Source organism: Erpetoichthys calabaricus, chromosome 8 (assembly GCF_900747795.2).
Source record: "Erpetoichthys calabaricus chromosome 8, fErpCal1.3, whole genome shotgun sequence".
In the NCBI taxonomy this organism is placed as follows: Eukaryota; Metazoa; Chordata; class Cladistia; order Polypteriformes; family Polypteridae; genus Erpetoichthys; species Erpetoichthys calabaricus.
The window spans coordinates 65,052,440-65,080,335 of NC_041401.2; the positions used below are offsets into that span (position 1 = coordinate 65,052,440).

The 27,896-nt window shown below is 40.3% G+C and overlaps 1 protein-coding gene across 1 annotated transcript in view; it reads left to right on the top strand.

Annotated features, from left to right (window-relative positions):
- The window catches only part of smg6 (SMG6 nonsense mediated mRNA decay factor), a 539,535-nt gene that overhangs the window by 50,195 nt on the left and 461,444 nt on the right, over window positions 1-27,896 (top strand). Inside the window, exons 4-6 of the mRNA XM_028806651.2 lie at window positions 19,861-19,971; window positions 24,702-24,808; window positions 25,101-25,179. Of these exons, the coding sequence (XP_028662484.1) occupies window positions 19,861-19,971; window positions 24,702-24,808; window positions 25,101-25,179 (297 nt within the window). The remainder of the gene's footprint in view (window positions 1-19,860; window positions 19,972-24,701; window positions 24,809-25,100; window positions 25,180-27,896) is intronic.

Consider the following 27,896-nt stretch of genomic DNA (forward strand, 5'->3'; position numbering starts at 1 on the left):
AGTATATATGCTTTTTGTCACGTACGCAAAACACAAACAAGTTTGATCATTCTGTCCTATTTTCTGTACTTACACACATACATTTTGTTCAATTACATCATTTTATGTTTTTACACTCCTCCCTTTTTGAACAAAATGATGTGGGCAGTAGAATTAAATTGAAATGGTTGATGAAGGGGAAGTGGGGGGGAAGGGGATGGGGAGGAGAAAATGGAAGAAGCTATATGAGACATGTGCTCCTCATGTAGCATATATGCCCTTTCCATAGAGGCGGTAAAGTACTTAGATATTATGTAGCGAAACAAAGGGATAATACAACAACCAACCAGGAGGAGGAGGCAAAATGCCACAACCAAAGAAATAAAAACAGATCTTATCCATTGTCCCCAGGATCCGAAGGAGGATGCAAACCACTGATCCCAGGGATTTGTAATGCCAGAATTAGTGGCAAGTTCATTAGAGAGAGAGGTGAGACCTGCCAATGCACGAGTTATTGATCCATCTGGCGCGGTATTATTAGGAATATATGTACAACAAGCATCGCCAAACATAGCACAGACGCCTCCCTTTTCCGCAAGTAACATGTCCAAGGCTAGACGATTTTGCCAAGTCATCAGAGAAGTACGGTCAAGCTGTTCATGTATACCTTCAATAGCGTCTTTGGTGAAGTTAAGGAAACGTTGTTGGTTATAATAAAGGTAATTAATCCAGTCAACATAAAAAGTATTTTTAAGATAGCCATTTCTTGCAATGCGATGTGTGGATCCAGGCAGGCAGTCCTTCAACTTTCACGGCATGTGGTGTGGATAGAAGAATTTGGAATGGTCCTCTCCACCTAGGCTGATACCAGTGTTTCCTCCGAGTATCTCGAACCAGGATCCAGGTGCCCAAGGGAATTGGTAAATCCTTAGAAGGTGGGCTGGTCCTCCAGGCTTGATTAACCTGCTGGTGGACTTCCTTCAACGAGGTTCGGAGACCTGTAAGACTAGAGAGAAGATCATTGTCCACAGTATGCAAATTCACATTTCCTACAATCATACCAATGGGCATGGGACGTCCGGTCAGAATTTCAAACGGCGATAGTCCCAGTTGTCGGTGTGTCCGTCCCCTTAGTCCCATTAAAGCTAAGGGTAGTGCATCCGGCCATGTTAAATTAGTTTGTTCACAAATTTTTGCGAGTTTAGCTTTTAAAGTGCCATTGCATCGTTCTACGATGCCTCCGCTTTGGGGATGGTATTTACAATAATGGTGCACATTAATTTGGAGCCAGGTGGTTAATTCATTTATAACGGAGTTCACAAAATGAGTGCCATTATCTGTTTGTAACTTTTGAGGGATACCCCATCTTGGAATAATCTCTTTAATTAGTGCTTTAGCTACTGTTTTGGCATCGTTGTGTTTTGAAGGGAAAGCCTCTACCCATCGGGAGAACACATCGACAATCACAAGGCAATATCGGTACCCTTTAGACGGGGTTAGTTCAATGAAATCCATTTGGAGGTGTTCAAACGGACCCATTGGACTAGGGGTAACGGCGGGACTTACCTGGGTACCTTTTCCCACATTAAAGTTTTGACATATTGCACAGCGTCTGCAAAATTGCTCTGCATATGTAGAGAAACCTACAGTTTCCCAATGTTTTTCAACATCTCGAACCATGGCATCTCTACCTGCATGATCGAGGCCATGGGCGATTTTTGCCATTCCTGGGAAAGAGGCTTTTGGGAGAAAAGGTTTGTTAGTGTGTTTATGAGTCCAGACTCCATCAGAGAGGGACCCTTCTTTGGACCATTTTCTCCTTTCGATATCCGTGGCTGCACTCTGTAAAGAAATAATTTGATTATCAGGGTCCTGGTCATTTCTCTGTTGGAATAAAGAAATTGGTGTGTTATTATATGCAGCCTCTTTAGCAAAGTGGTCAGCTAATTCATTTCCTTTGCTAACAGGATCCTGTTTTCCTGTGTGAGCTTGACATTTAACAATCGCTAGCTTCGATGGTTTGGTTATAGCTTCTAAAAGGGATTCGATCAATTTCTGATGTTGGATGGGTTTGCCAGTACTGGTCTTAAATCCCCTTAGTTTCCATAGTGCTCCATGATCATGGCAGACTCCAAAAGCATACCTGGAATCCGTATAAATTGTTACGATCTTCCCTTCGGACAGCTGACACGCTTGAGTGAGTGCTACGAGTTCAGCTGCTTGTGCACTCAAGCTTGATGAAATTCGATTTGCTTCCAGCAGGCGGTCCCCTTGGACCACTGCGTAACTGGTTGAGGGTGCTCCATTTTTCAATCGCAAGGAACATCCATCCACAAAAATCATTTCTCCAGTTTCTAAAGGTGTTTCCTGTAGATCTACTCTAGGTTTTACAACCTTTGCTATTTCATCATGGCAATTATGTGGTTCTCCTTCGTTGTTAATTGGGAGAAGTGTGGCTGGATTTAAAGTGGAGCATCTTTCAATTGTAACATTTGACAAAGTACAGAGTACATTCTGATAGTGTATTGCCCTAGCAGTAGTGAGATGTGAAGTTTTGGCTTGTACTAGGATAGAATGTACAGCGTGAGGCACTTTAACTGTTAGGGGGCTCATGAGAACTACATCCGTGCTTGCTAATACAGCTTCTGTTGTTGCAGCCACAGCACGAAGACACGGAGGAAGTGCTGCGGCCACTGGATCCAGTTTTTTAGAAAAATAAGCTACCGGTCTCTGTTTATCTCCGTGTTGTTGCGTCAGTACTGCATTCATAAATCCCTGCTTTTCGTCCACGAACAAAGTGAATGGACGAGAATGATCAGGCAAACCTAGCGCAGGCGCAGATAGAAGAGCAGTTTTTAAGTCACAGAGAGCCTTCTCAGCCTGTTCATTCCATTGGACCTGGCCAGAAAGGGGGGGTGCCAGGAGTATTAGCCAATTGTTGCAACAGCTGTGCTCTTTCAGTAAAATTTAGAACCCACTGTCTGCAGTAGCCCAGAATACCTAAAACAGACATAACCTATTGTTTTGTGACCGGTCTAGGAAGATTTTGGATGGCTGTAATGCGATCGCTAGAGAGAGCTCTTGTTCCATACGTAATGTCATGACCTAGATATTTTACAGTTGTTTTGATTAGCTGCAGCTTAACTTTAGAAACTTTATGGCCATTGTCCCCCAAAAACAGCAACAATTTCTGGGTATCTTTTGCACAATCTTCTTCCGTAGCGCTACATAGCATTATGTCATCTACATACTGTATCAATGTACTACCTCTGTCCGGCCAAAAGCCTTCTAAATTTTGGGCAAGAGCTTGTCCATATACACAAGGGGCTTCAGTGTATCCCTGAGGCATGACGGTCCATGTCCAACGGCGGTTTTGGAAAGTAAAAGCAAACCAAAATTGAGAATCAGGGTGTACAGGGATAGAAAAGAAAGCATTAGCTAGGTCAATAACGGAGAAGTACCGAGCAGAAGGAGGGATAGTAGAGAGGATAGTGGAAGGATTAGGGACGATAGGGGCCCTAGGGAAGATGGCAGAATTTACTTGTCGCAAGTCTTGTACGAAACGCCATGAACCGTCAGCCTTTTTTACAGGTAGAATGGGGGAATTGACTGGAGAGTATTCAATTGGAATAATGGCACCGCGTCTGACAAGATCGGAATGTACGGCGGAGATGCCAGCCTCTGCTTCGGGAGACAGAGGATATTGGGCACGGTGCGGGCGGAAGGAGGATTTCGGGTGGATCACCAGAGGCTCACAATGGGCTATCCTTCCATAATCATTCTTTCCCTGGGACCATAGTGAATCAGGGAGCATAGAGAGCCAAGAAGGGAAAGTGGTTTGCAATGAACAAGCAAAAGAGGAAGGACGGCACAAAGCGCGATGTACTAAAAAATCAGTTTGAAGCACCACTTTAGTTATTAAACGGTCAGGAGTATCAAAAATACCTGGAGTAACTTGTAACCAGTCTGTTCTTTTAAGGCATTTTTCTTCCCATGGTCCTATTTCCCCCCATTTAACAGTGCGTGATTTAGCTAAGGAAATATGAGGCACTGAGCCGCCAAGATAAAATATATGTTGTGAGAATGTAAGATGAACAGAAGCAGCTGCCTTTGTGGATGAAGTAAAAACACAGGAGATGTGAAGGGTTTCAGGGCGAGTACCAGAAGTAAGGAAAGATTCTAGCCAGGGGGTGTCTACTTCTATAGGGAAGTATTGGGCAGTACAGTGTAAAATGTCAGGGGCCTGTAAATTGGGAAAGAGACAGGGGGAAAAAGAGTGTAGGGCTTTGAGGAGAATGGTGTGTGGGGAAATATTTAAAGTCCAAGCTGCAAAAGAGGGTTTGGGGTAAGGGGCAATTTGACACAACAACTTGGGGGTAGAACAGAAAAAAACCTTTGTCAGTCATAGAAATAGAAAGAGAATGTTTTGTCATGAGATCTCTTCCTAAAAGGTTAACTGGACAGAGCTGATTTAAAAGAAAACGATGCAGTAAGGTATGTCCGCCAGGACGTGACTGGACTTGAAGAGGTTTTGATACTTGGAGAAGGTGAGGTTGTCCAGAAGCAGTAAGCACAGTAACAGTCTCGTTCGAGGCAGGGACCTTTGCCAGCGAGAGGGTAGATCGAGTGGCACCAGTGTCGATTAAGAAAATAGTCTCAGTGCCATCAACGAACAATGTCAGTAAAGGATCAGTCTCTGAATTATGGGTGAGCAAAGGTAGTTGAAAAGAGTGGCTGGAGGTCCCTGCGTTTTCCTATGGCCAGTATTGTTGGTCAGGGGTGTCAGAAAAAACAGGTGGAATAGGGGGAGGCGGGGGCTGTTGCTGTATCCGTGAGGGCACTCCCGACAAAAATGTCCAGTTTCACCACAGGCGTAGGAATTAACATTGGGATTAAAGGGAGAGGGAATAAAAGGATTCTTATTGTGGTCAGCAGGAGGAGCTCCAAAACCACCTCTTCCTCGTCCTCGTCCCCTTCCTCTAAGGCCATATCCTCGGCCTCGGTCAGGAGTATTCCTGGTATAATAGTTCATCTGTGCTGCCAATAATTTGGCATGAGAGTCCGATTCCTTCTGCTTAGTTTGTTTTTCGGCATGTTCAGCATGTCATTTGACTTCATCAAACGCGGCACTTTCCCAACCAATACAGGAAGTGCGGACCTTGTTCTGTATATCAAGGCGCAAACCGGAAACAAAAGGTGGAACTGCAGCTCGGGTGCGGTCATCAACATTTTCCAAGCCCGAGTGATTAGCCATAAGGTCTTGAATCCTATGTGCCCATTCATCAACCGTCTCGTCTCTCTTTTGTTTTGCAGCAGAAATAAGGGACCAGTCCGTTCCTTTTTTATATTTTTCTGCAATATTTTGTCTCAACTCCTCCCATTGTGGGTTAAATTCGCCTTCTCCATCAATCCCCTGTCCTCGAGTTAAAGCTGGGTTCCATACCCATGGAACGTCATTGCGGACACCCTTGCAAACAGTGGCCCATGTGGTCCCAAGCTTTCGACGAAGTACCTGGGTCCATTCAGCAGCGTTAGGCTTATACATGCTATCTAACTGATCAAGTTGTTCAACAAATTTTAGTCGTCCTACTTCCTTTGGATCTGGAAGTGCATTCACGACATCCTTTAGTTCTTGGATGTCCCAGTTCCGATTTATCATAACTGTTGTGGGATTTTGGGGTCCGGCTGGATGGGCAGGGTTATAATGGGGATTGGGAACTTCTATTAAAGGGCAAGTAAGTAAAGGTGAAGGATTTGAAGAGAAAATAGTTGGAGCTGGTTTGTGAGTGGAGGTTTGACTTCGAGTGCGTTGGGAGACGGGGGTTTGTCTAGTACGGGGTGGGTCATAGTGATCTGTGCCCGGGGGATCATCGGGGGAAACTTCTGCCAGTTGTAGTGCAGGGGGGGCAGTCGGAATGGGGGATAGAGGAGGGGATAATGGAGGTGCCTGAGGTTGGTACTGAGGAGAGGAACAAATAATAGGATAAAGGGGGTCTTTATTTGGATTATTCTTCCTTTTCCTCCCATCTGCCTGTGGTTCCGTGCCTGTCTGAACTTTCTGTAATGTAATTAGTAATTCCTCTTTCTCCTTTTTAGCTTTTCCCTCATTTGCCCGCAACAATTCATTCTGTTTCTGTACTGCTTCTAAATTTCTGTCTTTTATTACTAATTCCCATCTATCGAACATATCCATTCGATACGGTCCACTATTATAACAACCCTGCTTATTCCTACACAGGATTTTCCTAGTTTCCTGTATTTCACTTGCATCTCCTGTCCCCTCTATTGGCCAACACCCACCACTCTGTCTATTCCATTTCCTACATGCCTTCTTGAAATCTAAACCTGTCTTCTTTTCTACAAATTTCCTAGGAGACCCATTTTTACGGGGCGTCTGTTGATCCTCCGAAAATAATTCTTCCAGCATTAATGATTTTGATCCCCCTGTACGGCGATTAACAGGCTTACTGTTATAAGTTCCCATTATGTCCCCTTGCTCTTCCTGAGTCCTGTATTTAATTTTCCAACTATATACTGATTCGTCTAATCCCTTGTATGTATGAATCAGCAAGGTATTAAGTGTGCCACTCACTATTCCCTTACTGTTCCCTTCTTTAGTCCCAAGGGGACACACCCAACTATCGGTCCTGTCCCAGTTCACAGGAGAACACGGTATTCCTATTAGTATGTAGATTTATTTATTCCGTCCTAACAGCAAACCTGCAATCTGTGCTCTTTTTCTGTTTATGTTTCCATATATATATATATATATATATACCACCCCGTTACTCGTCCCATTAGCCTGTCCGCTCACATCCCCGGATTCCAGCTCAGGTGACTTCGTGTCCGATTCGGTTCAGCAGAATACTACATCAATACGTCCAGCCGAGTCTAGGATATGGGTGAGGCCAGTATCCTTTCGTCAGACCTTTCGTATGCGTCAAACTGCTTGGGTCAAGTTTCCATCACCTTAAGCAACCCGTTGAGATATGAATATGACTAGACGGTCAACAGGAAACTCACCCTCCCGTAATTTAGAAAATAAAAAAATGTTCGGAAATTCCCTGGTGCTTACCCCAGCCTGGAAGTGTGCAAGCTCTGTCTGGAAATCCGTTAAGTCACCGTGGATGTAGCAAAGAGGAGACCAGGGGCTCCTCACGCAAGAACTCTTTCAGGACAGGGCAGTCCTAACTTTTGCTGGAGCTGCATGCTCTGCTGCCGGAGTACTCAAGTTGACGGCAGTCCACTGGTAAGACGGATCACTGAAATGGTCTCGCTGGAGGAGTTGACCAGCCGTCTCTTGCCCCACGTCCGGGCGCCAAAAAACTGTGGACACTTTTTGTGACTGAAGACAGAGAAGAAATTAAAATTAGTAAAAACCTTTTATTGATACATACCAGGCAAGGGTAAAATGACAGAGAAATACAGTCCTAGGACACCGCACTTCATCTGCCTCGAGCGCAGATATCCTTGCCCTTTTATAGCTTTTCTAGTCTCCTGATCGTAGACCACGTAAGCAATAAAAATAGCGTCCTGACTCATTTTGTATTATTCCAATTGGTAAAGTCTTTACCCTAAAGGTATATTTTCTTGTCACACACATCATTGAAAGAAAACTTCCAGAAAGTATATATGCTTTTTGTCACGTATGCAAAACACAAACAAGTTTGATCATTCTGTCCTATTTTCTGTACTTACACACATACATTTTGTTCAATTACATCATTTTATGTTTTTAAAGGGCCTTTTAGCTACCTCCTAATCGCACGTGTGTGACAAAGCCCACCCGGCTCTGACCGAGAGGTTGTGAGCTTGAGAAAGTGCATTGGCGTTGGCATGGAGAGAACCCTTTCGATGAGTAAGTGAAAATTTATACGGTTGAAGATCAAGAAACCACCTGGTGACCCGCGTATTCGACTCTTTGTGTAGGACCATCCACTGTAGCGGTACATGATCCGTAGCAAGAGTGAATTCACAGCCCAAGTGGTAGTACCTCAAATCTGTAATCGCCCATTTAATCACAAGGGCTTTCCTTTCCACCGCCGCGTACCTGGTCTCTCGATCCAACAGTTTCCAGCTCAGGAACATAACGGGGTGTTCAATACCATCGACACTCTGGCTCAGCATGGCTCCCAGGCCTGTGTCCGAAGCATCCATCTGGATTATCAAAGGAAGCAAAAAGTTAGGTGCTTTCAATACAGGTGGTGACATAAGGGCCTGTTTAAAGTTGCCAAATGCAGCGTTTGTCTTATCAGCCCATACCACATTGTCAGTTGCCCTCTTCTTTTTGTTAAATCACTCAAGGGCGCTGCTCTTCCCGAAAACTGAGGTACAAACTGGAGGTAATATCTGGGTAAACCGAGAAATGCTTGGACTTGCCGCATGGTTCGCGGACCAGGGCATTTCAATTTGGCATCTACCTTTGAACACTGGCTCTATGGTATCTCGACCCAACAGGTAGCCTAAATATTTCGCTTCTTTCAACCCAAAAAAACATTTTTTTGGATTGATCTGAAGCCTGGCTTGACCAGGTGTCCGCAATACTGCTCAAACCTGCTGTATGTGTTCCTTCCATGTGCTGGAAAAAAATGACTGTCATCCAAGTAGGCAGCGCTATATGCATTATGAGGGCGGAGCATTTTATTCACCAGACACTGGAAAGTTGCTGGAGCCCCATTTAGCCTGAATGGAAGGACACGATACTGCCAGTGTTCACTAGGGGTGCTAAACACAGTTTTAAACTTAGTGGAGTCTGTTAAAGGAACCTGCCAGTACCCCTTTGTCATGTCAGGCGTGGTCAAATAATTCGCCTTTCCAAGCCTCTCAAAAAGGTTGTCCACTCGGGGCATTGGATAACCCTCGAATTGGGAGACTTGATTAAGTTGATGGAAGTCATTGCAAAACCTCCAACTTCTGTCAGGCTTACTAACCAAGACTTTCCTCTCTTAACTCCTAGTTCCAGCATGCGCATAATTTCAAGCTCCACCTCTGCTTTCTTTGCCTAAGGAAGACGATGGGGCACTCTCGAACTTAAACCCCGGATTCTGTCAAAATGCTGTGTGCAATCAGAAAGTTCCTTCCTGGTTTTTTGCTTACTACCTCCGGGACGGACAGGATAGCTGCTTCGAGCTCTTGTTTCTGTTGGGAATTGAATTCAGTACCAAAGTTAAGGATATTTTTCTGAGCAAAGAATGAGCGGGGCTGAGCGGAGGAGGGATCAGGATCCCTTTCCTTCCACAGCTTCAGCAAGTTTACATGATTTACCCACTTGCTCGGCCGACAGTTGGGTTGTTTCACCAAATATTCGACGAGTCCTTCCTCTCCTTAACTTCATTGGAGCCTTGCCAATGGGCTAGCAATTTAGAATGGGTGGTAAAAACTAAAACCATGACACAGTCTCCTGGGTGGAATTCTCGGAGAGTTGTTCCATGGTCATAATAGTGGGCCTGTGTTGCTTGCGCCTCTTCCATCTGACTTTAGTATGGGCAGAATATTTCCAAATCTATCTCATAACTGCGCGATATATTACATTTGTAGAGGGAAAAACCTCTACTTCCCATCCTTCTTTCATAATATCCAATTACGAAGCATTTGCTTGAGAGTCTTGTTAAATCTCTCGACTAGATTTTCGGTTTGAGGATGATACGCCGCAGTCTTTAAGTGCTTTATTTTATGTAATTTGTCCGTCTCCTAGAATGTCTCCAAGGTAAAAGGCATCCCTTGATCTGTAAGGACTTTCTTAGGGATGCCGCCTCACTTAAAGACACCTACTAAATTCCGTGCGGTAGCCTTAGATTTGGCTGAGCGCAAAGGAACAGCCTCTGGATATCGGGAAGCATAGTCCACGAGAACTAATATATATTTAGGTCCTCGGGCAGAGGTCTTTAAGGGTCCTACTATATCGACCTCAATTCGTTCAAAGGGGACATCAATCAAGGGAAGGGAAACGAGAGGAGCTCATGGGAATTTGCCGCAATTGACGAGATACAAAAACGGTGAACCTCCTCATTAATTCCCGGCCAATAAAATCAGAGCATAATACGATCTAAAGATTTTTCAGTGCCCAAATGGCCTCCTTGAAGGTCGGCGTGTGCCAGTGTTTCTCTAAATTGAAACTTTATCTCAGAGGGAGAGTCCGGTCTGACATCAAGGGGCGGGGTTTCTTCCCAGCTCGTCGAGGCACCGTTTGATGATGTTTCTGCCTGCGACGGTCCAGGAAGCTCCCCATCCCCCTCTTGGTCTTCCGTATCTCTCTCTGCCGGCTGATTACATGGCATGAAGACAGCTTGAAATGGGTCATTCCTGTCTATAACTAGGCCTAAATTATGTTTGTGAGTAGTCAGTACTAAACTGCATTTATTGTTAGACTAGTCCCACCCCAGAATCACTGAAAAAGTTGGATTTGGGAGGACCGCTACAGGGAATTTTTTTAGTGATCCTCCAAGGGCAGTTTTATATTGTCGGATTTCTCTGTGTATACAAGCTATATTGGTCTTTATTTAAACCCACTGTTGCGGTAGTACATATCGGTGATCAACAACGGAAATGTTGCTGCTTGAATCGAAGAGTGCTTCAGCTTTAAACTCATTCACAATCACTACTCCCATATGTGATATCGTAATGGGGTTTGTAAGTTGTAAGTCCTTCTCTTTTCACCTGGATTCCTCCTTATTCCCGAGTAAGTTGCGTGCCCATAGGTCCGGGGACTTCGGAACAGGCTCTGGCTTGTATGAAAGAGACAGATTTTATGGGACGAAACCCCCACTTGGAAACTCAGCCCCGGTACTTTCCCACCTAGTTATACTTCAGGTCCTGTCCCCGTTTCTTCTGGGCTTTAAGCATCCTATCGACTTGGCCACTGTCACAAGAATAGTCCAAAGACATCAAAAAAAGTTTGGGGTAGCCACCTATATATTGTACCCTGGCTGCAAATGGGTAAAGTATTGAGCTCTTGACAGGTTTAAATCCAAAACAGAACTGACTTAGGATGGGAAATATGGTGGTTTTAAAGGCCGGGGACAGAAAGTGACGTCACCAGGACCAGAACTGGAAGTGATAGCATCAATGGGCCCCCACCACCGCAAGTGACGTCATCAATGGGCACTCCACGCCAAACCGCCCAACCAACAACGGAAGTGATGTCTTCATAGGCCCCAGTGCCAGAAGTGAGTGGGATTTCCCGTGGATAGTCTGCAGAGGATTGAGAGAGAGTCCGTGCAGCTCACCACCCCCTGGTCTGATGTGGTACTATTATTATTCAGGTCCTTTAGCTGCCTCCCAGTTGCATGTGTGTGACAATCTGTATGTAATTTCACATTGACACAAGAATTCAGACCCTCTGATATGACACTTGAAATCTGACTTGGGTCCATCCAATTTTCTATTTTCTTTGAGACGTTTCTATACCTTGTTTGGAGTCCAGAAAAGGATCAGTTAAGTTTATTGGGCATGATTAGGAAAGGACTCTGGCCCTGGGCTGATGGTTCACCTTCCAACAAGACATTGACTCTAAGCACAAAGCAAAGACATAGGGATATCTTAGGGACAATTCAGAAAATGCCCTTGAGTGTCAAAAGCATGTTCCCAAAAAGACAGGTAATACCACTTATCCTTTGTACCAACTGAAACAGTGCCATCATCTTGAACATGCACAATGTAAGATTTTACAGTCCCAAACACAAGCAAGTGCTGCACTCGCGCCTTTTTTTTTTTTTTTCTTTTGCCTTGGTGTAGAGGTCTGCACGGCACAATTTTTTTGTTTTAAAAACAAGAACACCGTAACCAAGTAAAGCACTGCGGATGTACTAGCATCTCCTTGTCTGGTTTCAACCTCTGAGATGACAGAGGGTGTTACTAACAGATGACAAATGAACTTCACTGCATTCAATGATTCAGTTCTATTGCATTAAATCACAGTTTTAAAAATGACAAATTATTACTAATCTCTTGTTCATGCACCTTTGTGATCCTCTTAAATAAAAGATATAGAAATAGAAGCTTTGGGCTGAGAAATGTTACTACTTTGTGGAGGGTGTGGATAAGAGTTGGTGCTGAACAGTTTAACAAGTTCTTTCAGTAGTATCTGATTCTAAATCAGTCGTTGCATCTTTGAACGGTTTCAGAAAAGAGACCACAGTTGCATCTTTTTGTTGTTGCAGCCAATCATCAAATTGCTGCAACACTGAATTCAGCACTATATCTTGTCTTCACAAACCTGTTTGAGTGACCTCATAAGCTTGCCTTGTTGTTCAGTATGATTTAAATACCTGACTAAATTTTTTACTCTAGCCAGAAGCTGTGCAACATTGGGTGCTTTCTCCATCACTGTTGATTGTGCTAAGAATGTGGACACTATTGAATTTGCTCCTCTGTCAATAAGTCAGTTCTGAAAACACTTAAGCTTTTCAAACTGTAAACCGTGAATGTTTTCACCTGTTTTAATCGTGCTTGCTTCAAATGGCCTCACAAAAAGCACTCTTGACTTAAGATTGTAGCTCTCATTAATATAATGGATGGTAGCAGATACAAATGTTTTTGGTCCAAATGTCAGTTGTGGCAGCATGCCCATAACTATCTCTAGCATGTCATGTACAATATCCTTTCTCAGTTTTTGACTTTTTCTACCATATGCTGCAATACAGTTGTTGGATGGGGCAGTATCTGTTTAAACTTTAGACTTTCCAATTTTGGCTGCTGTGTCAACCAGGTACTGCTCAAGTTGAATATAGCCCTCACCAGACACTGTGTTGTAAAGCCCTATATCCTTACAAACAAAATCTGCACATTTATGCTGCGCTTTATTTTTAGTGTTGTTACTTTTGACAGGATTGGCAAGAATGTCGGTTTAGTTTCACCCTTCACTACTGTTACATGCATTGTGCTTTAAATCTGAAGTGCCTGACTTGTGTCCACTGTATGTTAGCACATTTATCTCAGCAAGAAAATGGCACTTGGTTGCCTTTGCCATCGATAACAATTGAAAATGACTTCTAAATATCGGACTTCCCTTTACTGAGTTTTGTAGTCTTTTGCTTTCCTTTCTTAATGCTGTTCTGTGGATGTAAGACTGTCTTTACTTATATAGGCAAATAAATTATGTAAATTCTATATATAGAGAATGAATGTACGTTTTATTTTAAATTACCAGACTCTAGCTCCCATCCGCACACAGGTGTCGACTGGCTGCTCCCACCCACGGTACTGAACATTAGACCTGCGTCACATACAGTTTTATTGGGTCCTGCAATGCATACTTCTACTTTGGAGCATAAGCTGACCACAGTTGAGTGAATATGTCAGTTTTGTTTATGTTCTCCTTTATTTACATTTGAAAGCTACTTAAATTTGCAATGAGGATGTATACGGGATTGTTTGTCTATTTATATGTGGGTTTGTTTCTGAACCATTTAAAATAGTCTGAATCTATACAGAGGAAGGGACACAGTATAGAGGTAGTGTTTTTTGAGATTTTATTTTCTAGTAATACCTACTTTATTTGAAATTGACCAAAGAATTTATTTTGTGTTCTATTGTAAAACTTGAAAGCTGTAATATTTTAGTTTTAGGTTTAAGATTTTAGAATTAAGGTTTTATTTATTTGATGTTGACTAACAAATTTAGTGTGTTCTTTTGTAAAACTTGAAATCTTTTGACTGGTCAAAATTGAGACTTATTTTATATTACCTATTTTATTTATTTCGAATTAACCAAAGAGTTTAGTTGTGCATTTTGATTGTGTTCTCTTGTAACACTTGAAGCTTTTGACTGGTCAGAAGTAAGATTTTAGTTTATTATATAGTTTTATCTTGGTAGAGTTCTATATTACTCTACTTTCCCCTTTTGTATTATTAATGTGTAGCTTTTTTACTTCTCCTCACCTTACCATCTACATCTACAACCTCAGGCAATTACATAGAGTAAAAGACAAGTAGGAGTTAAGTTACACTTTTAATAATGTATTATTTATAATATTCATGACAATAAGCAAAGTACAAGTGAACACTGGCAACCATATAACCTGACAAATGCTGACAGGTAGTTTCAGGCGGCACACAGACTTTTCTAGTTACTTAAAATATCTCTAGTTAAATCATCATTTTCCATCTTTCTTCAGGACAGCCCGCATGCCTGTCTTAATATAGCTGCTGAGTAGTGCTGGGCGGTATGACCAAAATTCTATATCATGGTATTTTTCAAAATTATACCGGTTTCACGGTATTCAACGGTATTTTTTTTCCCCATGTATGAGTGTATGTTAACCACATTTTCCACTGCAATTACTGCAGTAGACTGGCTAAAAATAACCTATTCCACTGTCATGAGAATTGTACAAAAAAAACATTTTAATGTGCACACAAGTATTAATGCAGGTTTGCATGGCCCCATAAAGTGATAGTTTTCAAGGGGGTGGCACTAATGAAGAGAAGGAATCACATTGCATGACAGTTGCAGTCAAAATATAGAACCTTTTTATTGAACAAATTTTGCAAACAACTTAAACAAAAATTCTGACAACATATTTTCAACCATCCAAAGAGGCATTTAGACTTAGTAAAATATCCAGAGGTGCTTATCAAAAGTTGTATTGCACTGAACATGTCTTAGAAAAGGAATAATTAGTAAATATTTTTTGGTAAACCAAGTACACTTTCTATTAATGTTAACAATCTCTGTCCACTGACACGTTAAAAGTGACTTTTTAAACAACTTTGCCATCATTAAACTGCATAATCCATATTACTAACCGAGAATGGTAAACCCGGAAGGCACGGACCCAGGTACACGGCGATGGACGCAGGAGACATAGTGCGCAGGCGCCTACAGCGCGCGTCTCATAAACCGCAAGCAAAGTCTGATCCACCGCGAACGAAGGAGTCACGGCTCAAAAACGAAATAGCTCAACTAACGCCACATAGAAAAGAGGATTCTGCACTGCACACAAGAGTCAAACGGAAGACAGTACGGAGTCCGCAAAGGTCCACAAAGATAGTATGGAAGGCGCAAGAAAGTACGAAAGGCACAGGCACCTACAACGCGCTTCTGAACTAAACGTCCACACTACACAGCATGGTCCAGGTAATAAGAATAAACGAACTCTCCGTATTAAACGTTCGGCATCCTCACACGTCCAAACCATATAGCATATGTGAATCACATTACAGTGATGCATTATTAACAGTACAACCACACAAAACGCTCCGTATTAACAGTAAGTGCAATTATCCATATTACTAACGATAGATAACTGATAACTAATGGATGAACGCTGGCGCCTACAACGCGCGTCAGAAATGCCGCAAGCAAAGCAGGCACGGCTCCAAAAAGAAAGAGCTCGACTAATGGGGCTACAAAGACGACCCCGCCTGGATAAAAACAATGAACTCAGGCGCCTACAACGCGCTTCTCAAACAACGCAACCAAAGGAGTCACAGCTCCAAAATGAAACATCTCAACTGACAGACATACAGAAACGAGCCCGCCTGAATACAATTAATGAATGCAGGCGCCTACAACGCGACTCTCAAACAGCAGAGGCAATACATAAACAGCAAAGAAAGGAACGACAAACAGCCGCTAAACAATTCTGCCAATTAGCTGACAACGCATTCTGTAATGAGTCCACTATTAATGAACATTCATTAGGATTAATGAACATCATTTGCTGTCATTGTCATTCACTTAACTTCCCTGAAGAAACAACTGGCACTACAACTAATGAGTTTACACGTTGTTGTCAAAAGGGTCAGTTTAGACTGCCTCCTTTAGATGACTTTCCTGAATATCTACGGAAGTTTCTAACTAACAATGTACCCGAAAGTAAAAACTTTATGGACTGCATTGGATCCTACAATAGTTCATTTGCTTTTGCATCTACCGGGGTAAATATCAGGCCACCAGCTGGCAATGGCCCATACTGCTTTCGCGTATGTGGACAAGTATTACATCGGATTGGAACAGTGCATCCTGAACCGTATCACGAACGCAACTATGCACAAATCTACGTGTTAGATTCAGATGTCGCAATCTATCAACGAATGACCCTTCCTGAAAACAAGCAATATACAGAGCTGATAATGAGAAACGTCGCTGAAGTCATAAACAGTCACCCATTAGCTACATCTACAAAAGTACTTACAGGATCACATTCTAACAATACTGTTTTGATTCCTACAGTTGACCTTCCAAGTTCTGACCTGGAATTACCTTTTACACTTAAACGACGCCAATTTCCCATTAAACCTGCATTTGCCATGACAATCAACAAATCCCAAGGACAAACCATGGACAGAGTTGGCATATACCTCTCTGAGCCTGTACTTGGACATGAACAACTTTATGTAGCCTTCTCAAGAGTTCGGCGTTCATCTGACATTAAAGTTAAAGTTGTAGATACTCCATACCAAGGAAAACTCATTCAAGGACAACACACCATCTTTACTACAGATGTTGTGTATAAAGAAATATTCCAATAAATCTTTCTAATGTGCCATGCTATGGGTTCTTTACTTCCTTTGTTTGTCATCTACACCTTTACACTCCAATATATCTCATACATACATCAATGTATTTCGGGTTACCCAACACCAGGGGTTGGCGAGTGAAGCAAGCAGGGGGCGAAGCCCCCTAGTATTTAAACTAATAAACAATAACAATAAAATAAATAGTAGTGCAACTTCAGTAATAATAGTATTACTTCAAGACTTCAAGCCCAGGTGCATTACACAGTATTCACCAAATAAAAATAAAATAAAACAAGTGCAACTTGGTGATGACATCTTTATCAACTGAACCATCATTTAGGCAAATTGCATTAATATGGACCTTACTTCAAGCTAAGCTATATACATAAATAATAAAACTGCAACTTGCATTTATAATGCTATTTGTGGTATAGCCTTACAGAATCGTATTAGGGCCATGGTGAAGAAAAAAAAAATAAGGACACAGGGAAGAAAAAAAAAAACCTATTTGTCGAGAATAAAGTCGACATGTTGACTTTATTCTCGACATTTCCACTTTAATCTTAATGCTTATGTTGAGATTAAAGTCGACATTTCCACTTTATTCTCGCCATTTACGTCGAGATTAAACTCTACATTTCCACTTTATTCTCATAGTTTATTTTATAATTAAAGTAGAATGTCGTAAACTAAACTTCATCCTAAAATCAATGTTTAATTTACTAGATTTTCTCAAACCCCGTCGTGTTAATGTAGCACATGAAATGCTTTGTATTGTGTTCCCCGACCCAATTGTTAATCACTGCGCACTTCTTTAAACTGACTTCCTCCGCACTAAGACGAGGCGCCAGCAGCGATCACCGCACAGAATACATTCACTTCATGATATTCCTGCTCTCTGAAAATTTAGAATGCTAAGATAAATACTTGATATTTTCAGGATGAAATGTATTAAAGCAGGTATTAAACATGCATGGTAGTGTCGCGGTAGTGCTGCTCCCTTGATAAGCGTCTTTGTGAAATTAAAACTAGTTATAAACTTAGACCACGGAGTGTTCAGAACGCAGTGGCTGCAGGTTTTTGTTCCAACCCAACTGCTTAATAAGAAGCACTTATTGTTCAAGTAACACTTCTGCTTCATTTTAGTTGTTTTGCTTGTTTAGATTTTGAACCCTTATTGCTTATTTTAGTCTTAAACAGCTGTAGTCTTGGTTTTTAATTGCTCCTAATTAGCAATAGCATGCAAATGACAAAAGAGATCAGCATTTCTCCACAGAAACACAGGAGCGCCACAAGGGACTGTACTTTCTCCGGTCCTGTTCAGCCTATATACTTCGGACTTCCAATACAACTCAGAGTCCTGCCACGTGCAAAAGTTTGCTGATGACACTGCTATCGTGGGCTGCATCAGGAGTGGGCAGGAGGAGGAGTATAGGGACCTAATCAATGACTTTGTTAAATGGTGTGACTCAAACCACCTACTCCTGAACACCAGCAAAACCAAGGAGCTGGTGGTGGATTTTAGGAGGCCCAGACCCCTCATGGATCCCGTGATCATCAGAGGTGACTGTGTGCAGATGGTGCAGACCTATAAATACCTGGGAGTGCAGCTGGATGATAAATTAGACTGGACTGCCAATACTGATGCTCTGTGCAAGAAAGGACAGAGCAGGTTATACTTCCTTAGAAGGCTGGTGTCCTTCAACATCTGCAATAAGATGCTGCAGATGTTCTATCAGACGGTTGTGGCGAGCGCCCTCTTCTATGCCATGGTGTGCTGGGGAGGCAGCATTAAGAAGAAAGACGCCTCACGCCTGGACAAACTGGTGAGGAAGGCAGGCTCTATTGTTGGCATAGCGCTGGACAGTTTGACATCTGTGGCAGAGCGACGAGCGCTCAGCAGGCTCCTATCAATTATGGAAAATCCACTGCATCCACTAAACAGTGTCATCTCCAGACAGAAGAGCAGCTTCAGCGACAGACTGCTGTCACTGTCCTGCTCCACTGATAGACTGAGAAGATCATTCCTCCCCCAAACTATGCGACTATTCAGTTCCACCCTGGGGGGGGGTAGACATTAACATTATACAAAGATATTGTCTGTTTTTTACCTGCATTATTATCAATCTTTAATATTGTTTTTTTGTATTAGTAAGGTGCTGCTGGAGTATGTGAATTTCCCCTTGTGATTAATAAAGTATCTATCTCTCTATCTCTCTGTTACGTGCTATTCTCCCCATGTGGGGAACGCTTTCCCGTCTGAGCTTAATATGATCAGATACAGTGGCAATGTTTGATGTTGGAGCGTACCTACCTTCCGCTTGGCTGGAGATAAATTGGCAACTTTTTATATTTTTGGCAAAGAAATCACAGCTACATTCTTGCCCCGAATCTTGCAAAATCAAAAATATTGTATATCAAGAGACCCTCGGATACGAAAGCTATCAATTTAAATTCTCAGTACAAATTATTATTATTATTTTTTTTTTATTTAGATTTTTAAAGTTTGTCCTGTTTCACTACTACACGGGCTGAGCTGCAGGGGACAGCTACTTTATGATAAATTTAAAACATCTCCCGTAAATGAAAGCTGACATTCTATACTTAAGTCTCATTCATCATTTCATATAGAATATGTATTCTGTAAATATATAATTAAAATATCTGTATTTATTATCCCTTTGTGTATAACTTAGCAGTTTTGCTACAGGGTGTTAAAGTTAGTTAAATAATGATTATGTACTGCAATTTTAAGATAGTGCCATAGATTCTGAATTAATTTAATAGCAGACCTTTGACTAGGCCATTGCAGTTCATTCATCCTTTTGTCTTTGAGACACTCCAGTTATTTTGTTGAACTTTCACCTATTCTTAGTTTCAGTTTGCTGACTGAATCAGATTTTCTTGAATTATATATTTGTATTTTCCGCTATTTTTCCTTCTAGTTTAATCAGATCCCCAGTCCCTGCTATTGCTATCAGTACTATACTTCTCTGTAGGTAAAGCTAAGTGTGTACTGTAATACATTTACACTACACAACTCTTTTTCAACTTTCTGAACTTTACTCAAAAGTGGTGTTATCTGACTATAAAACCTCCCCCCCCCCACTAAGAAATGGGTCATTGTCAACTCCAGCATGAGCCACCATAGGCTGCCCTTCTATCAAATTTTTTTTCATCTCTCTTCTCCATGAAAAGATGAGATTAAACATCGTTCTCAATTTTTACTAAAAACATTTGCCAAATAACATAGTATAAAAATATTTTGGGGTGAAGAATTCCTTTAACAAAGAAGTCTGATCTTTTAAGATGTAACTTAATGTATGTTTCACTACCATTTTGTAGTCTGTGTCAGCATGTACTGTTTTTTTTTATAGCTGTTTAGAAATGCATTGGTGTTGAATATGAATCTTCTCTTCAGGGTGCTATGTTCTTTGACTCTCTTCTGAAGAAGCTCCAAGCCACATTTCAGTTCAAGTTGGATGACTACATGGATGGGATGGCCATCCGCAGCCGTCCACTGCGGAAGACGGTATGATTTCTGTTTTTTTATGCAGGTGGAATTTTAGTTTCTGAAGGTCAGTTTCAGAAGGCTTACATATCCACTATTTGAGAGAGAGAGAGAATGCTAATGACATTTAGCCTTTTCTGTTCCAAGAAACCTTAATGTGTAGGATATATACTGATTTGTTCTTTTACAGCTGATCTGTTAAACAAAGTAATCTGTCACCTCTTTTCAGCTCCTGCTTTACTTATTACATCTGCTTTATTTGGCAATGTCAGTTTTTTTTGTCTTCTGTAGGTGGTGTCTATACATGTTTTTTCCCCTCACAAACTCTTTACATGAGACAATTTGTCACTAAACTAAAATGGTATTGTCCAGCATTTGACTATAAGTATTTCTTTTATTTTTCTTTTCACTGCTAAATTTGTAATGCTTAATTGCTATTTTAAACCTTAAGATAAATATTGGTGTATTATTACACTTCTACAAACACAAGTATTTAAATATAAAATGTGTTACATGTATACTGGCTAAAAACCAAATACTCTGCACTGGACAACATGGAATGTGTTGAGTAGTTGTTTCTCCAGACTCTATTTTGGTCTCATTAGACCACAGAATCTTGTTGAGTTTCTTACATGTCTCTTGGGTGTGGGAAGAAACTGAGTTCAAATTTTTGACTAGTACTGCTATATATACACATAGGCAAATCTGCATTCACGAAACATTTCTGTTCCCGTCAATCTTCGTAAACCGATATTGCATGTAAGTTGGAACTTGTCTGTTAATGTGAGTTCGCCGAAAAATGTAATACTTTATTACTTATTTTATAGAGAACTGTTTCAAAATTTGTAATAAGATAACAGTGAAGTAGTATTATCCTATAACTAAATTGAACTACAAGTATAAATAAAAGTTTGATAATGTACAGAATCTCACGGAGTAGGGAAAGGCATAATTCACCACTGATAATTGAGACACATATGCTGACATTTGATTTGCTAATGATATCACTTCCCACTTGCAGTGGCAATTCACACAGAGGCAACACCACCAGTCTAGGTGATTACCTATATTGGAATTTATTGTGCTACTGCGTGCACTGTCAGTTACTTTTATTGAAATGTGTGAATGAAAAACTAGTTCACTTTTATAAAAATTAAAAAAATAAAAGTATGTTGCTAGATGAAAATTAATTGTAATTCAGATTCAAAGAAAATTTTTTAGATTTTGTTTTCTGTGGAATTGCTGTAACCATTTTGTTCTTTTGTGTATGCGTGTCACTAAATGTAAGCCATGTAATTAAGCTCAGTCACAGATAAGGAGCTTGATCGGCAGCTGATCATTTAACCAAGCAGTAGAAACCATTGATTGTAAATCCCAGTATCCAAAGTATATGTCCCAGCTGTGTTATCTCAGGTAGTATAGCTGCTGAGAGTAGGGCTGAGCGATTTATTTTATTTTTTTCTCTCCAGTTAAATCATTTAATTCGAATATTGCTTTAATGTTTTAAAGTGATATTCATACATCAAAATGCTTTATTTTTTAAAACAAATGCCTTAATTAGCTAGTCACACATGTACATTCAAAATATGTTATAACAGGTCACAAATCTGCACAAAGCACGATGACTCAAGAACTGAGTCCTGAAATAATGTTTGCACATAGAGATGCTTAGAGCACTTGTGGTAAATTTGGCTCTGTGTGGGACACTAAATGTTGGAGCAGATCAGAGCTTGAGGCATATCAACACGTAATGCTCCAGTGTACTTCCATCACTTTGATACAGGAGGCTGAAAGTGAAATTTACCTTTTTTTTTTTTGAATAAAAAAAGAATAAGGATTGACTGGTGGGAGGGTTGCAAATAGTTCTTCATTGCATTATTGTGAGAAAGTAAACAGGTTTATTTCTACCAACAAAAACACATCTCTATCTATCTATCTATCTATCTATCTATCTATCTATCTATCTATCTATCTATCTATCTATCTATCTATCTATCTATCTATCTATCTATCTATCTATCTATCTATCTATCTATCTATCTATCTAGTTAGTTAGTTAGTTAGTTAGTTAGTTAGTTAGTTAGTTAGTTAGTTAGTTAGTTAGTTAGTTAGTTAGTTAGTTAGTTAGTTAGTTAGTTAGTTAGTTAGTTAGTTAGTTAGTTAGTTAGTTAGTTAGTTAGTTAGTTAGTTAGTTAGTTTCATTGTTGGTAGAAATAAACCTGTTTACTTTCTCACAGTGAACCGAAAAGCATTAGCACCTTATGCTGTAAATTGATTTTAACATTATTGCACCCAAATTACACACCCAAAAATAAGACTGTTACACTGTTTATGTAATTAAGGAGCTGCAAATGGTTAAAGAGTACCAAGTAGAACACTTACAATTTTAAAAGAAAGGATTTATATGATTTAAAACCTTTGTTTACAGCAATATCAACCAAATACAACACAAAACATTTGGTGCTTTAGGGAGTTTCCTTCAAAGAAAACTGGACTTTATAGTACATAACCAAGACATTTTATGATGTACAGCTCTGGAATCAATTTTCTTTTGTGCTCTATCTGTCATTGTGCCAAGTTTAGATGTCATATTCCACTGCATTGCAAAGTTACACTGTTTGGCATAACATTGTCCCATTTTTGGAAACATTCAGCACCTAACCACTCTTACATCTAAACAATCTCTCGATTTCAGTTGCAGTTATATCTTTATTTTCATATTTTTTAGGGAAAGAAATATACAGTAATCCCTCCTCCATCGCGGGGGTTGCGTTCCAGAGCCACCCGCGAAATAAGAAAATCCGCGAAGTAGAAACCATATGTTTATATGGTTATTTTTATATTGTCATGTTTGGGTCACAGATTTGTGCAGAAACACAGGAGGTTGTAGAGAGACAGGAACGTTATTCAAACACTGCAAACAAACATTTGTCTCTTTTTCAAAAGTTTAAACTGTGCTCCATGACAAGACAGAGATGACAGTCCTGTCTCACAATTAAAAGAATGCAAACATATCTTCCTCTTCAACGGAGTGCGCGTCAGAGAGAGAAAAGCAAACAAATCAATAGGGCTGTTTGTTTTAAGTATGCGAAGCACCGCCGGTACAAAGCTGTTGAAGGCGGCAGCTCACACCCCCTCCTGTCAGGAGCAGAGAGAGAGCCAGAGAAAAACAAAGTCAAAAATCAATACGTGCCCTTTGAGCTTTTAAGTATGTGAAGCACAGTGCAACATGTCGCTTCAAGAAGCAGCTGCACACAGAAGGTAGCAACGTGAAGATAATCTTTCAGCATTTTTAGACGAGTGTCCCTATCGTCTAGGTGTGCGAACAGCCCCCCTGCTCACACCCCCCTACGTCAGCGCAAGAGAGAGAGAGAGAGAAAGTAAGTTGGGTAGCTTCTCAGCCATCTGCCAATAGCGTCCCTTGTATGAAATCAACTGGGCAAACCAACTGAGGAAGCATGTACCAGAAATTAAAAGACCCATTGTCCTCAGAAATCCACGAACCAGCAAAAAATCTGCGATATATATTTAAATATGCTTACATATAAAATCCGCGATAGAGTGAAGCCGCGAAAGGCGAAGCGCGATATAGCGAGGGATCACTGTATATACAGCTCCTTCAGGTGCTGTGTTACTGGGGTGGGGACAATTCCTTTGCTGGTAGCTCTGGGCACAGGGCAGGAAACAGGCAGCCCTGAGTGCAGAGCTAATCATTCAGACACATATACCTAAAAAAAAAATGTTTCTAGATAGATAGATACTTTATTAATCCCAAGGGGAAATTCACAAATTTTCTTTTCTCTGCCATTTTTGAGATGCAGGAGGCTGTCACCGGCTCATGAGCATATGAGACTTGTTCATGGTATAATGTGCCCACCTTCTTTATTCTCTGGGATACTAACAAAAAGATCAACACAATCTTTTTATCCTGTTTCTAATTGCACGCTGTTCATCCTCACTGACTCCCTGACCACTGTTTGGTTTTAATTTCCTTTTATAATCACTGTGTTTTCTCCCTTACTGGGGGAGAGACGGTGGTGGTGGAGCCAGGGGTGAAGCAAGCAGGATTAGAAACAGAATAAAAAGAAATACTGCTCTAGGCTGTCATGCCCCTCATTATGGATTATACTGTGAACAAGTCACTAACTAAAACTGTTTTTCCCTAGTATACACCTTAATACAGTGATATTTGATACATTCAATGCCAGTGGTTCATTTTAGTTTAAATGAAGGGTTTTGTTTATTTAAAGTACAGTAGTATTGCTTCACTGTTATTTATGAAGTTTTTAAATTTTCTGCTAAATAAGTATTAAAGCATTGTGTTTTTGCAGATATTTATATTAATGTACATTTTCACTGCAAGTTCTGACTAACGTACGAAATTAGGAGGTCAAATGTCCGCAGGAGTGGAACAGAACTTGCTTCTAACCTGTGGCTGGCCTGTATGTCAAATTCCCTGGATGTCATACAGAATTTCAAAAAATTTATAAATAGGAACTCAAATTAAGGGTAACAGTACACTTTGTGATATGCAAGATTGTGCAATATTTAATATGGTACAGTTTATAATAAAAACAATTAGTGTCATATGTAGATTGAAGTTAATTCTAGTGTTCAGTTTGACTTATTGGTGAGAAAGTTATGTGGGATGTACTTTAATGTTGTTTTACTGCCCTTTAATGTTATTGTAATGTTAGATTACTCCAGAAATATATGTACCTGTACATTTAATGTTATCTATTTTAATTTAGGTGAAATTTGCACTTATCAGTGCTCAGAGATGTATGATTTGCCTGGGGGACATTGCAAGGTACCGGGAGCAGACAAGTGACACTGCAAACTATGGAAAAGCACGCAGGTAACCAAAACCTCACTTGTCCTAAGATAGAAAACACTGTTTAATACGGCTGTATAAATCACAAATATTTCTAAATACAAGTTAAAATAATATAACAAACAAAACATTTTTTTTTTACTAATGCATATGCTACATGTTTATGTATGTTTCTTTAAAGAAGTGTGTGTTTATCAGATTTACTTTTACCATTTTAGCAAGTTCTGCTGTTTTCAGTTTAGAGTAGTATTTTCCTTTGATTATTGATTCCACATAAAGACTTTCTGACTGGTTAACACCACTTTTTTAATTCTAGTTGGTACCTCAAGGCACAGCAGATTGCTCCAAAAAATGGACGTCCATACAATCAGCTTGCATTGTTAGCAGTGTACACGGTACGAAACCATTTATTTGTACATTCTTAGCCTAAGTAACAATGCTTTATATGCCAATTAATTAGCTGTACTGGCAAGCTCAAATTGTATTTTCATATATCTAAGTATGGGAAGGTTAAATTTAAAAAATGTAAATTGTACAGTTTTGTGTTCAGAATTGAATTTTAACTTTTTTAAGAACACTGTGAGACACATAGATGTAAGAATGCAATTCTCATATTAAATGGAATGTGGCTTCCCTACAGCTTTTCTAATATTAAGGATACAGTGTTTCCCATGTTGAAATCAATTGCACTTTAACTATTAAAGGTACTCAGGGAAACCTCTGTTATCATAGTCAAAGTCATGCACAGAAAAAATAAACAAAAAATAATAATTTCTAATGTAATGAAAATGCCTGTAATGCTCTTCAACAGCTTTCTATTCCTTAGTGGATTGTGCGTAAAAGACGGTGTTCTATTGTGCTTGTCTCCCCTATTTTTTTTTTTTTTTTGGGCACTAGTATACCTTTTGTAGCTGTGATCTTCAAATTATCCATTCAATTAAACCCATTATTAGGCTGTTAAACTACTCAGTAATCCAGGTTATTTTATCCTTGCTGTGTTCAGAAATGTATTTCTTATTCGCTGCACTGAAAATGCCAAATCTTTCGTCAGATGGATTGCATTTCCGTTGTAGTCCTAGACATGGTACTGTGAAGATGCATAGATACAAATGCTTATTGTCATGGTATTTTTAATGTTATTTATATGAACTTCAGGTCAGTCTTGAACAGAAAATACAGTCGACCCTTGTTATACGACCGGCCTGACATACGAACAACTTGATTTATGACCAAAATTTTTATTTTGATTTACGACCAACATCTTGCGTTACGACCTGAATGCGGTCACGTGTATCCACTTGCGCGATTGTCAACGAACAGCTGAGAGCATTAGTAAGCATTCGTCGGAGCCCAGATACATGTGTTTGTGGACGTAATTTCGGTCAGTGCAGTGATTTATCTATATACAGGTAAAATTCTGTTACAACGAATATCTTTACAATGAAATTTTCATTGCAGCGAAGTGTTTTTATGGTCCCGACAGCTTCCCCATATGATGCGAGTCTATAGAAGTCTCATTACTACAAAGTACATTCAGCAGATACTTTCATTACAATGAAGTGCCCTAAAGACCTTGAAATGCTTGAATGAATCATTCACAGAGCAGTTAATTCTGTTCCATAGCTCAGTTGTGCACAACAACCCCCCCAAACAGAAACACTAAATTTTTTTTCTTTCTTCTGACTTTCCTCGTAGTTTTTTTTTTTTTGCCTTTTTTTATTTCCCCCAACTAGACGACACGCCGAAGAGCGACCCGAAGTCCAAACTCCGCGTCTATGGAAGACTGTTTATCTGTTGCTGGGGCAACAGCCGGCTCAAAGCTGTGCTGAGTCTCTCAGCCAAAGCAAACAGAAAAGATATCGATGGGTGATATGCAAGGAACATTGTAAATGCAGGTAACAGGTAACTTGATCACTGATCTGCTGTGTCTGTGTACAGCAGACTGGCAGATCACGCTACATTAAATAAGTTTTCCGTTCCTGTTTCAAGCTGAATAAAGTTGGTTTTGCTAAAGTACTGAGACTCAACCTCGTGTTTTGGGGAGCAAGACAGGGACTTAGAGCGCGACCCCGATCTTTCATGATTTGCTTCTGTGTCGCTTCACTGCAGCGCTATGAGTCTGTTGTTACCCTGCCCGGCAATGGACAAACAAGCTTCCACAGACGCGGCAATCGCGTTTCAGGACGCACTTCAGTGTGTCGTTCCCATTGAGTGCACGGCAGCACTTCAGCCATTAGATTTGGGCATCATTCGCACCTTGAAAGTGTATTATCGCAAGGAAATGCTGAGAAAAATTCTCGTCAGAATAACTTGTAGGCAGGAGGAGATTAATATTAACGCAAAAGAAGCTATTGAAATGATTGCAAACGCCTGAGCGCAAGTTAAAGAAAGCCTTTAAAAAACCTTCAGTTTCATTCTCCTCCTCCTCCCTTCCTGCAGCCCAAAGATGTCAAATTAAATGGTGAGTACAGTATGAAATTGTTGTTTCTGGTAGGCTAGGCACTTTTATAACTTTTTGGTTAGTACATTAGAAAAATTATTGGTGTTTTGGTAAATTATGCACATTATACAACCCTTTTTTATTATGAAAAGGTTAAGTAAGTGTTGCAGTGGGAGGTTCGGAACGCATTATGGGTATTTCCATTATTTCTTATGGGAAAAATAGTCTTGACTTACAACCAACTTGAGTTACAACCAGCCCTCGCAAACGAATTAAGTTCGTAAGTCAAGGGTCCACTGTACTAAACTGAAGTGACCAAAAATCAGATTTCGCTAGCATGCGACTGTACCCAGGTTGCAAATATGGAGAAAGGCTGCTGTGTGAATTTACATAAATATATCAAAGATGTAATATCACAGCTGTGCATTTCAGTGGTTTTGAAATTTAGAAACTCAGTCTAAGCTTTTAGATTGAATTGAAAATACATAAGTATTTCAGAGACGTGAATTTGTTTGCCAAATTGTTGTGAATTTCTGAGCAGTGGATTAGCTGCTGTTTATATTATTTTTAAAAACTTGAGAGATTTAAACGCACAGACACGCAGCCATATTTCCTTTCACAAAAATTCAAAAAATGTTCTCTGCATATTAATACTTTTTTTTTCCTGTTGAA